We start from the raw sequence: 12,745 nt of genomic DNA, 5'->3' as shown, positions 1-12,745 counted from the left end.
AATGAACTTAATTTTCTATACTGATCTGAGAAATGAAATAAATACATGAATTCAACCCTATTTTTCCATGAAAATGCTTGCCTTCACTTGACATGAATCGAAATGATTTGGTATTAATTTCCTTTATTCAGGCGGTCAGTTCCTAATGATCCAGGCGTCTGGCCAGAACCCAGCAGACTTGGCTCGTATCGTCACATCAACGGAGTACCCAGCCAACACCAAGGGGTCATGTCAAGTACGCTTCTGGTATACACTGAGTGGCGCTAAGGTTGGATCCCTTAAGGTGAGTCATCTGAGAGCGAGTTTGAGTGTTCACATTAAGTCGACTACTGACCAGCAATGTACGAGCGCAGTGACACACTCACTTGAACAACTCAGTCATCTGAGAGCGAGTTTGAGTATGCACATTAAGTCGACTACTGACCAGCAATGTACGAGCGCAGTGACACACTCACTTGAACAACTCAGTCATCTGAGAGCGAGTTTGAGTATGCACATTAAGTCGACTACTGACCAGCAATGTACGAGCGTAGTGACACACTCACTTGAACGACTCAGTCGTCTGAGAGCGAGTTTGAGTATGCACATTAAGTCGACTACTGACCAGCAATGTACGAGCGCAGTGACACACTCACTTGAACAACTCAGTCATCTGAGAGCGAGTTTGAGTATGCACATTAAGTCGACTACTGACCAGCAATGTACGAGCGCAGTGACACACTCACTTGAACAACTCAGTCATCTGAGAGCGAGTTTGAGTATGCACATTAAGTCGACTACTGACCAGCAATGTACGAGCGCAGTGACACACTCACTTGAACGACTCAGTCGTCTGAGAGCGAGTTTGAGTATGCACATTAAGTCGACTACTGACCAGCAATGTACGAGCGCAGTGACACACTCACTTGAACAACTCAGTCATCTGAGAGCGAGTTTGAGTATGCACATTAAGTCGACTACTGACCAGCAATGTACGAGCGCAGTGACACACTCACTTGAACGACTCAGTCATCAGAGAGCGAGTTTGACTGTGCACTTTTAGTCGACTTCTGACCAGCAATGTACGAGCGTAGTGACACACTCATTTGAACGACTCGTTTGGAAGCCTAAAAACCGATGTTGAACCTTTTCAGATGCATGAAATAAGGCGTGATGCCTGAAGCCTTTCTCAGTTTCAAGTTTTGGGATGAGAAGTTACCGTCTTCTCTAAAACTGTGCTGCTTCAGAGGGGGTCATTTTAAACAATATTTTGTAATGTCAACAGTGTTGTTACCAAGTGAGGGTTTTATGTTATAATCTAAGCTTTTTTTTTGTTCTTAAACCTCTCTAGGTTTACACCAAATCCAGCAGAGATGGTCAGGCTACCAACGTCTGGCAGAGTACTGGTGACCAGGGCAATACGTGGAAGTATGCAACCGTCTCTGTTGCGAGCCAGTATACCTTCAAGGTGATGTTTGAGGGCGCTGTTGGGGATGATGAACCATCTGTCGTTGCCATCGATGATGTGACATTTTCACCCTCTTGTGCTAAACCAGGTATTTAGAAGTTGCTTCTTCTTTTGTGGATCTTTATTTCTTTCTTTTTGTATTGCTGCCTCTTTTTTGTGATCTTTGATATATTTTAAGTATAGATTCTTGTCTTATTATTAGTGACCCTTTATTGACCCCCTTGCATGCGCGTCACATGCAGCGCCTCTGCCAGTTTGGTGGGCACATAGGTTTACGTGTAAGAGCTGCGTCGCCTAAAATGCACACTTCACTGAATAACGCACAGTGACACTGCCCACCAGTATGGTGCATCCAAGATTATTCTGATGATGACGTCAGATGAATTGGGTCAATTTTGTTGAAATACGTACATTTACAAAACCATATAACAAAAAATGTCTTCTTTGTTTATGGAACATTATTGTATGAAACTCTGTATTGTTGTCTTTGTTATCCTTTAAATATTTTTGAAGTATAGGTGATGTTTTTATAATGAGCCTGTGATTTTGACAAGATTTGTCCTGATGGCAAGGTCAAATGATTTAAAGTGCCCTCTAGTTCTAATATTTATTTTTATACAGCAGTTAACGATTGTATAGCTTCTGACTGGCACCCCTGAACAAAGATATTGACAAAGTAGGGACACAGCCAATATAGGGCTAGATAGCTCAGCTGGTAGAGCGCCGGCACGTTAATCCGGAGGTCGTTGGTTCGAATCCCACTCTTGTCAATTCTTTGTTCAACCCCAAAAATCATTTCAAAATTTACCCAGTCAGTTTCCCTTGTGGTTTATATTGATATCTGAAACAAAAAGTCGCATCCCCTTAAGGTGATCCCTTGGCTGCCGCTTCCTAGGTTGTATCGTAATTTGGGTGTGATCCCTGGCTACACGGCAGTTAAGGGTTGTATGGCCTCTGACTGGCACCCCCGAACAAAGATATTGACAATATAGGGACACCGCCAATATAGGGCTAGATAGCTCAGTTGGTAGAGCGCCGGCCAATAATCAGGAGGTCGTTGGTTCGAATCCGGCTCCAGTCAATTCTTTGTTCAACCCCAGAATTAATTTATTTCTATGAGTGCATCTTAATTCACTCTTGCTTTTTCCCTGTGTAGGTTCAGTGACCCCTGCCCCCTCCCTTGGTCCCTGCGGAGTAAACGATGGAAGCTACATCTTCTGCGTTGGTGACCGTGTATGTATACCTTCAGCGTGGGTTTGTGATGGACATGTTGACTGCCCGACGGATGGGTTTGATGAGTCTCAGACTCTCAGTGGCTGCAGTAAGTTTCGACAACTTCTCAAAAAAAGTTACAATTTTTTATTCATAACTAGCCAAGAATTTCACAACTCTGTTCAACTGTTGAATCATTAATTTTTTTTGTTTGTCTTTGTCTTGATTTTATTTTTGTTGAATTATTATTGTTATTATACTTCCAACCGAAAATTTTCAACAACTTTTCAGAAATTTGTAAACAAATTCATAACTAGCCAAGGATTTCACAACTCTGTTCAACTATTGAATCATAAAATTCATTTCTGTGTTTTTGTCTGGATTTGGTTTCTGTTGAATTATTATTGTAAACGTTTTCCTTTTGTTTTCTCCTCCACTTACAGCGAATAAAACGACATTCTTCCCCGGAACTAAAGCACCAAACGTATCTCCCATGAAAAACCTGAGTAAGGAAAAACATTTTATGAAATTTCAAAAAGACACCTTTTGTCCATAAAAATAATAATAACCGTATTTATAACGCGCCTTTTACCAAAGGATACATAGCGCCAGGTATTATTACTGCAAGGAGTGGGACAAAGTTTGAGATATAAGACCTAATCCTTAGCACCACGTAATGGTTTACAAGGTGCTGTGGCGCAATATTTTATGCTGCCAATCCAGCCAGGAACACTGGGACAAACCCCTTCTCTTTACGATACGTGCACTGGGTTCTTTTTTACATGCGTTTACACAACACATGGGACCAACAGCTTTACGTCGCATCCGAAGGACGAAGCAATGGTTAAGTGTCTTGCTTAAGGACACAAGTGTCATGGCTGGGGATTCGTACCCACACTCTGATCAGAAACACCAGAGTTTTAATTCGATGCTCTTAACCGCTCGGCCACAACACTTCCAATGGTGGTTCTGAGACGAACCAGTCGCTTGACATCTCACGTTTCGATCTGTAGGCTTTGACCGTTTACTCCCACCATGCAAAGTTTAAAGTCCTACAATTTCATAAAAAATTTTGCTGGGAACCAGTTAGAAGAAGTGTACAGTACACAGTACCTTAAGTTGGTCACCGCCTTAAGCCTGTTTTATACTTTCAGCGAATGCAATACGAACTTTCACATCACAAATTCACAAGTAATTCACACTAGTTGGCTTGTGCTGAATTCCTGCGAACATTTGCTGCGAAAACAGTATGACAGTATGACAGTATGACAGTATGACAGTATGACAGAATGACAGTATGAAACGGGCTTTATGCTAAGCAAGATTTGTGGGGGATCATGCCTTATACCGCAGCACCAAGGATGTGGAATCATCTTCCTCAGAATATCAGGCAATCTACTTCATTAACAAATTTCAAATCTTTGCTTAAATCTCAACTTTTTTCAAAAGCCTACTGTACGGCGCTTTGAGCAACGACTGTTGGATTAGCATCTTATAAATTTAACAATTGATTGATTGATTAATTTGTTTTCTTGTCTGTAGATATTGTAATCATCATCAGCGTTATCGGCGGAATCTTGGTCTTCGTTCTTCTTATCATCATTGGCTACCTCTACAGTAAGAGAGTACAACAAACAAAGTAAGCTGATTAAGAAATAGGACAAGAATCACAATAAGGGGTTGGGGGGTTGGGTTTAGGCCTAGTAGCCTGGTTGGCGTAGTGGTATCTTTCACCTATAAGACCCCTGATCAAATCACAATGGTGGCACTATGTCAGGTTGGCGTAGTGGTATCTTTACCTCGCCTTCCACCTCTAGGACCCTGGTTTGAATAATGCCTGAGGGCACTATGTGGATTGGGTTTTCAGTCCCTACCTGACTACATGGGTTTCTTTTGCATATTTCTTTGAGGTTTTCCTCCCACATCCTAAAACTGAAACTTTCTTCATTGTCTTCTCTCTATTGGGTTCTTCGCTAGTACAGTGATTTAAATTCGCTTTTCTGAGAGTCCTTGGCTTCTCAAACAAGAATAAATGAAATGAAATGAAATGAAATGAAATGAAATGAAATGAAATGAAATGAAATGAAAATAAATGGAATAAAATGAAATTAAATTTGATTAAATTGTGTTTTCTTCTTTTCTTTGTAGACGCTTCGGAGCTTTAACCGCAGAAAGTGGAATGACAAATCCAGTATATTCTGACGGCTTTGGTGACACCGCGCTCACTGATGTAGGTTTGGTTTGAACGTTTCCTTTTTGTAACTGTGGGCATGTCTGAATTCACGTCTATGGCTACAGCTATCGCTACGGCTTGATCACTGTTTCATCATGCATTTAAATATAGGAAATCATTAGCAACAGCCGTAGCTGTAGTCGCAGATATACAGCCTGACAGATATGCCCTTAACTGCTAATTTAAATTCTCTCCGTATGAAATTTCGTTTGTGCAATTCTAGTTTGTTTTTTATTGTCGGGCATTATATTCTTCCTTTTGCTTGGTTCCCTCTCCCCTCCAAGGTTCAAATGGCAATTTATATTTTCCCCATAGAAGTGCCCCCTTACCAGAGCAAAATAGACCGATCCATTAAGCTCCGCCCCATTGCATATTGACCAATCACAACCCATTGCACAACCAAAAGTCTGACACTGTAAAGTCTAACATGCGTGTGCGTATTCTTGGCGTGCGCGGCAGAGTTGTACAGAATGGCATTGGACAGGCTCACGTTTCTTGGTCACACGTGCGCCGTGGGCGGAGCCTAATGGATGGGTGTATTGCTTTGCCCCTTCAAGAGCAAAGTTTGAGGCCAGATAATGTCTGTGCTGGCCAGCCCTTGGACAAACTTTCCTTACTTTTTCTAAGTGCCAAATATCATGTCTGTGTCATGCTTTGTGTATTATTACTATTACTATTTTAATAATTGTATGGTTATGTTGTTCTTATTACTGCTATCTTTTTTTTCTTTTTTTTTTTTTTTTGGGGGGGGGCTGTTTTTTGGTCAGTGTGGAATTTTGTCTTTGTACTGCATTTGTGTGAAACTTATTATCAATCATTGTTTTATTACTTGCATATACATTTGTGCTATTTTATATACTCTGCATATTTTGTTGTTCCTCCTGTTGCTTTTCCTTGAACAACTTTTCAAGGCCAATTGCTTTATAATTGCTCGTTATTCTTGTTATTTTTATGCTATTTTATATACTATGCATATTTTGTTGTTCCTTTTTGCTTTTATCTGATAACTTTTCCAGGTCAATTGCTTTATAGATGCCCATCACTCTTGTTATTTTTTTATTGCATTTTATGTATTATGGTTTCATAACTGTTTACACTTTATTGTTAAACCTTTGTCAAAAGTTTTTTTTCTCTATGTATTATTCTGATGTTTATGTTCTTTAAATGCTCATCACTCTTGTTCTGTTTGGTTTGCATATTATATATTATGGTTTTCATGACACTTTGTTAAATCTTTATTTAAAAGCTTGTTTTTCATTCGTTATTCGGATGTTTTGTTCTTTGATTGGCTTAAAACTAAAGTATAACCCCATACATCAATAGACTAGGTGTTGTATGGTAGGAAAGCCCCCATCACTTTGAGTTTTGGCATGCACATAATGTCCAGCTTAACTGAAGAACATTATTAGCTGATTTACTAAACGTAATTTAACAAAGAGGGCCTTGAAACATGTTTTTAGTTTTAGGCCTACTATACTTAAGTTTCAGTGGAACTTCCCAAATAATCAACATAGCTTTTTGCCTACTAGTAGGATATACGGAAGTTCCCCATGCTGGTTTTGGTAGATTTGTGATTTATCATTTTTTGATCTCATAATTGGATTTTATATTAGGCCTAGTTGTTGGTATCCAACGGTAGCTGGCCTAAAAATAAGTTAACAATCCTACACCATTATGTTTTTTAATATAATTTTTAGGTTTCTCATCACTGATTTGTTGTTTTGTTGTTGTTTTGTAAACAGTTTACAGCCAGTGGGTACGATACCGGGATGTTCTCCGGTGAGCTCAAATCAAGTGAAGGGGTAAGTCCCTAAATGTAAGTTTCGGATACACCTGTTATTATTTTTCAATCAATTAACACTTTTGGAAAAACTAGGTGCCATTACTGGTAAGACAAGATGGACAGATACTATAGAGGTAAAGGGATAGGGAAAGATAGGTCTAAAATTAGGTAGTGAACAAAAATGCAGCAAAATAAATTGAAAATGTCATTATTATTACGGGAAAGCTCTGTTAAAGAAAGAGCCAAGAATAAAACAGCCTTTCCTTCGGCAACTCACACCTGTTATCTCAATGCAATTTCTTTTCCAAACAGTGGACTTAGTTATCAATACACGTGTAGTTGTTAAATTTGCATTGGGGATAAAGATTATTATTTATTTTTTTCACAGAACTCGGGTAAGTACTGAGTATACAGTGCTTACACACATCGGTAGTTAATTATTATTATGATTATTATTATTATATTATTACTATTGTTAATTTTTTTTTTCTGGGGGGGGGGGCGGGAGGGGCTACTTTTGTTCAAGAGTGCCACATATATGGCATGGTACATGTTCTTTGTCACTAAAGTAACAGTTTCCTAAGGTCCCGAAACGCTAGGTTTAGTCCTATCTTGAGTTTAGGACGAGTAACCCATCTTAACTTAGGATTAATCTTAAGGTTTACATGCTACAGTGCAGGGTTGGGACTCGTCCTAAGTCCTAAGATTAATCCTAAGTTGGGAAGAGTTTGGTGAAAACGGCGGTTATCAAAAGGTAGAATAATGTTATCATTTCTACATGCCTCTCAAAACTAGGACCCCAGTTCCAATCTTCTTTGTCACCAATGACTCTCACTCCTGTTTTCTTTCTCCTTTTCCCCTTGTACAGAAGAAGAAGGAGAAAAGAAAGATCAGCTCAATTGAAAATCCCTTGTACGGGGCACAACCAGCGTCTCTACCACTTGACAATGAAGCTGAAGCATAACCAACAATAACCAGCAACTAACCAGTAACCAGCTATTGACCAGCTACTAACCTGCAACCAGCAACTAACTGGTTTATTTAACCTTAACTATGTCATCAAACTGGGCTCAGTTTGATAGAGTTACTAATAAAGCACGGAACATTTTCTTGCGAGATTTGATTATTTTCTTGCTGCTTGCCTGATGCCAATCTCAATTTCCCTTTATATTATTATTCTATGACAATGGGCTACAAGAACCAAACGGATGACCTTACCTAAGTGGTAGCAGACTTTCCAGGTAGCATAAATCCATTGTTCTCAAAAAGCATCGAATATCTGCTATGGCTCAATGTGTTCCAAAGACTTCCCCTGCGGTGTCCATTGGTCCACCATGTAAAATACCCCACAAGGTCACTCACTCTCGCAAACCTTTGCGCATAAAATCCTGGGGACTTTCTTTTGTTTGATTATTCGCTATTCTAAAGAAAACTCCCAACGGCTTTATCAAACTGGGCCCAAAGCTGAAGAATAGAAACAAGTAAAGTATGCAACATTTTGGTGTAGAATAGCTCAAGTATTTCCTCTATAAACACTTGTTTAAGTAAAGGTTTTGTTTACGTTAAATCGTTCAGTTTTTTATTAATCGCATTTTCATTTTCTTTCAAGGTAAAACTTTGGAAAATAAACATAAACAAAATAAGACACAAAAAAACACACACAAAAAAAAACCTTAAAGTTATTTGTAAGGTATGTAAATGCAAATTATTAACAGTAATCAAGAAAATCTTTATTATTGGTGAGTCTTGATTTTGGAGGTTTTTGGAATTTGTTTCAATAATTTCAATAATTTCAAATGATTTATTTTGCTATAAAAGTGCACTGTAGGTGTTTAACCACTCTTAAGCCACATTTCCGCTGGGACCACTATTACTTTTGTAACAGTATTTTACTCATAATTTTTGAGATATAAAAAAATGAGACATTTGTATATCTATGATATTTGAATGACTAAGCAATTGTGTTTTCCATTTCTTTTCTATGTAAAATGTAAATGCATTTAACTAAAAGTTATCTCTTAAGGTTACTGTGTATGTTTGATGAATGATTGGTTAATTGTATCTAGGTTTATTTGAAGTAAAGTTTTAAAAATGTCAGGCAGCCCACGTGGCCCGGCTGACTTAGGCACCTCCATTTAAATCCCTCCATATTTGTTTTTTTCTAAACCTGTACTTCAAATCTCAAAACCTGTGTGTTTTAACTTGGTCTTATAAACTCTGAAATATTCTGAAATAATAATAGACCTTATGCACATGACATCATTTCAGTAGGGCGCCCTCACCTAGAGGTCAAAGGGAGGTTGTTCATTGGCCAATCCTGTGCGCCGCGCGTACAAATCTGCGGGTTTCGATTGTTTCGTCACGGTTTTTCCACTAAGATGGCCGCTGGATGACGTCAATGCATAAGGTCTAGTACAATTATTCTGAAATTTATGTCCTGAAATAAACGGAGCTGTAAAAGCCGATGTAAAAGCCTGTTGATGTATACATCTGTTTTCACAGGAACCGGGAAAGTGCAGGGCCCAATTGTATAGAGCTGCTAAGCACAATAATTTGCTTAGCATGAAATTTCTGCCGCCGAGTCGATAAAAACAGGATTACCAACCAAACTTCCACAAGATTTTCAGGATAGGCACACAACAGCCGAATACCAGTTCATGTAACAAGCAATATGCAACAAATGAAAATCTGGTTACCGTGTTTTGAATCAAGGAAGAAACGTCATGCTAAGCAAATTGTTGTGCTTAGCAAATAATATTCTTTATCCCTCATGCAAATTTACCATCTATTAAATGGAGCTGTGTTCTCGAGTGAGGATCTGTTTGTGTTGATCTGTTTTATTACCAGTCAATTTGTTTTGATTCGGTATGAGCAATAAAATTGTCAAAAATCAGTCAAAAGAACAAGTTTAACCCTTGCAGTTTTTTTTTAAAATCCTGGCTCAAAAAGGCCAATTTTAAAAAATTGGCCGAAAAAAAAATTCACCCAAATAATCCTGCTCAAAAAGGCCCATTTTTAAAAAATTGGCGGAAAAATAAAATTCTCCCAAATCAGTCAAAAGAACAAGTTTAACCCCTTGCAGTTTAAAAAAAAAAAAAATCTGGCTCAAAAAAGCCCATTTTAAAAAATTGGCCGAAAAATAAAATTCTCCCAAATCGATCAAAAGAACAAGTTTAACCCCTTGCAGTTTTTTAAACGTAAAATCCTGGCTCAAAAAGGCCCATTTTTAAAAATTGGCCAAAAAATAAAATTCATCCAAATCAGTCAAAAGAACAAAATTAACCCCTTGCAGTTTTTTTAACAAAAAATCCTTGCTCAAACAGGCATATTTTTAAAAATTGGCCGAAAAATAAAATTCTCCCAAATCAGTCAAAAGAATAAGTTTAACCCCTTGCAGTTTTTTTTACAAAAAATCCCGGCTCAAAAAGGGCCATTTTTAAAAATTGGCCGAAAAATAAAATTCACCCAAATCGATCAAAAGAACAAGTTTAACCCCTTGCAGTTTTTTTAACGAAAAATCCTGGCTCAAAAAGGCCCATTTTTAAAAAATTGGCCGAAAAATAAAATTCTCCCAAATCAGTCAAAAGAACAAGTTTAACCCCTTGCAGTTTTTTAACAAAAAGTCCTGGCTCAAAAAAGCCCATTTTTAAAAATTGGCCGAAAAATAAAATTCTCCCAAATCAGTTAAAAGAACAAGTTAAACCCCTTGCAGTTTAAAAAAGAAATTCTGGCTCAAAAAGGCCCATTTTTAAAAACTGGCCCAAAAATAAAATTCATCCAAATCAGTCAAAAGAACAAAATTAACCACTTGCAGTTTTTTTAACGAAAAATCCAGGCATATTTTTAAAAATTTGCCGAAAAATCAAATTCTCCCAAATCAGTCAAAAGAACAAGTTTAACCCTTTGCAGTTTTTTTAACAAAAAATCCTGGCTCAAAAAGGCCCATTTTTAAAAATTGGCCGAAAAATAAAATTCATCCAAATCAGTCAAAAGAACAAAATTAACCCCTTGCAGTTTTTTTAACGAAAAATCCTGGCTCAAATAGGCCCATTTTTAAAAACTGGCCGAAAAATAAAATTCTCCCAAATCAGTCAAAAGAATAAGTTTAACCCCTTGCAGTTTTTTTTAACAAAAAATCCTGGCTCAAAAAGGATTATTTTTAAAAATTGACCGAAAAATAAAATTCACCCAAATCGATCAAAAGAACAAGTTTAACCCCTTGCAGTTTTGTTAACAAAAAATCCTGGCTCAAAAAGGCCATTTTTAAAATTGGCCGAAAAATAAAATTCTCCCAAATCAGTCAAAAGAACAAGTTTAACCCCTTGCAGTTTTTTTAACGAAAAATCCTGGCTCAAAAAGGCCCATTTTTAAAAAATTGGCCGAAAAAAAAAATTCTCCCAAATCAGTCAAAAGAACAAGTTTAACCCCTTGCAGTTTTTTTAACGAAAAATCCGGGCTCAAAAAGGCCCATTTTTAAAAATTGGCCGAAAAATAAAATTCTCCCAAATCAGTCAAAAGAACAAGTTTAACCCCTTGCAGTTTTTTTAACGAAAAATCCTGGCTCAAAAAGGCCCATTTTTAAAAATTGGCCGAAAAATAAAATTCTCCCAAATCAGTCAAAAGAACAAGTTTAACCCCTTGCAGTTTTTTTTAACAAAAAATCCTGGCTCAAAAAGGCCCATTTTTAAAAATTTGCCGAAAAATAAAATTCTCCCAAATTAGTCAAAAGAACAAGTTTAACCCCTTGCAGTTTTTTTAACGAAAAATCCTAGCTCAAAAAGGCCCATTTTTAAAAATTGGCCGAAAAAAAAATTCTCCCAAATCAGTCAAAAGAACAAAATTAACCCCTTGCAGTTTTTTTAACGAAAAATCCTGGCTCAAACAGGCATATTTTTAAAAATTGGCCGAAAAATAAAATTCTCCCAAATCAGTCAAAAGAGCAAGTTTAACCCCTTGCAGGGCCATTTTTGTTTTTCTTTCTGGTTGAATCAAAGCAGCTGAGGCACTTCAATCGAAGCTGGAACAATTTATGAAATACATAGAATGGTTACTTTAAACAAAATGGACTACTCTGGGGAATTGAGATGAATGGCAAGAAGATAATAGCCACGATGTATAGGATAATGCCCGAGGTGCGCGCCATTCGTGGGTAAGAATGGCCCGAGGGCGAAGCCCGAGGGCCATTCGTACCCTAGTCTTGGTTCCAAGACCATTGGTGTTGCGCGGTCACACACAACCAACGTTCCGATTATGCACGGCAAAAACTGTCCACGCTTGTAATGAACGAACGCTAGCGGGCGCTCTGTTTCTCTGATTTAGATCTCACAATGGTCTTGAATATTTGCAACGACGGGTCTTAACTTTTTTATTGTTTTTCGGCAAATCTCCCCCGACTTTCCGGTGGAGCCAATCAGAGGCTGCGTTGCGGTTGGCTCATGAATAATTCATCAGTGTTGTGCATGTAGTGTACACTGCATGCAGTAATTCCGTTGCATGACTTTTGCTTTACTCTGTGTGTGGGTATATACAAAGATACTATAGTATCTTTGGTATATATGTTTTTATCGGAGTATAATAATGTCCAGATCAGTAGGATTTGAAACTTTGACACAGGGTGGAAATACGATAAAGAAAGGTTTGTGGTACCAGCACAAACATTTTTATGTATAATGTCCAGATCCAGACTACTGCATTGCCATGATATGCAGCTTGAAATGCGATCGTGGCGTTATGCTCCCGACGTGCCAGGGCCCACACTGATGAAGCCTGTATTGGCTAAACAATTTGCTTATAGTTAGCACAAAATAGTATTGCTTAGCAGAAACTGGTTGCCAGCCAATTTTTAATTAAATTTGAAATTTTGTAGTGCCCAAGTTAATGTAGTGCCAAGTAAATTTTTGGATAGTAAAGAAATTTTGTACAGTATTATATTAACTGGTGGGCACTGTAGTGTTATTCACAGTGAAAGTTTTTTAATCTTGGGGGAAGGAAATCTTGAGGGATTCAAAAGCGTCTTTGGGAGAACGTATTTTGAAACGTAACCGTAGCTGCATATCTTGGAACGTAAGCG

The 12,745-nt window shown here is 37.9% G+C and overlaps 1 protein-coding gene and 1 non-coding gene across 2 annotated transcripts in view; both read left to right on the top strand.

Moving 5' to 3' along the window:
* LOC139942556 (MAM and LDL-receptor class A domain-containing protein 1-like) overlaps positions 1-8,329 on the top strand; it is a 112,769-nt gene extending 104,440 nt beyond the window's left edge. Inside the window, exons 122-129 of the mRNA XM_071939397.1 lie at positions 132-283; positions 1,331-1,535; positions 2,604-2,768; positions 3,103-3,165; positions 4,202-4,298; positions 4,808-4,889; positions 6,635-6,694; positions 7,544-8,329. Of these exons, the coding sequence (XP_071795498.1) occupies positions 132-283; positions 1,331-1,535; positions 2,604-2,768; positions 3,103-3,165; positions 4,202-4,298; positions 4,808-4,889; positions 6,635-6,694; positions 7,544-7,639 (920 nt within the window). The 3' untranslated portion in view covers positions 7,640-8,329. The remainder of the gene's footprint in view (positions 1-131; positions 284-1,330; positions 1,536-2,603; positions 2,769-3,102; positions 3,166-4,201; positions 4,299-4,807; positions 4,890-6,634; positions 6,695-7,543) is intronic.
* Trnai-aau (transfer RNA isoleucine (anticodon AAU)) lies at positions 2,457-2,528 on the top strand. The gene has a single exon. It is a non-coding gene; the product is annotated as a tRNA-Ile (tRNA).
* Positions 8,330-12,745: the final 4,416 nt, after the last annotated feature.

Source organism: Asterias amurensis, chromosome 10 (assembly GCF_032118995.1).
Source record: "Asterias amurensis chromosome 10, ASM3211899v1".
Taxonomy (NCBI): Eukaryota; Metazoa; Echinodermata; class Asteroidea; order Forcipulatida; family Asteriidae; genus Asterias; species Asterias amurensis.
Note: the sequence above shows the minus strand (reverse complement) of the source record. Positions and strands in the feature narration are given on the sequence as shown.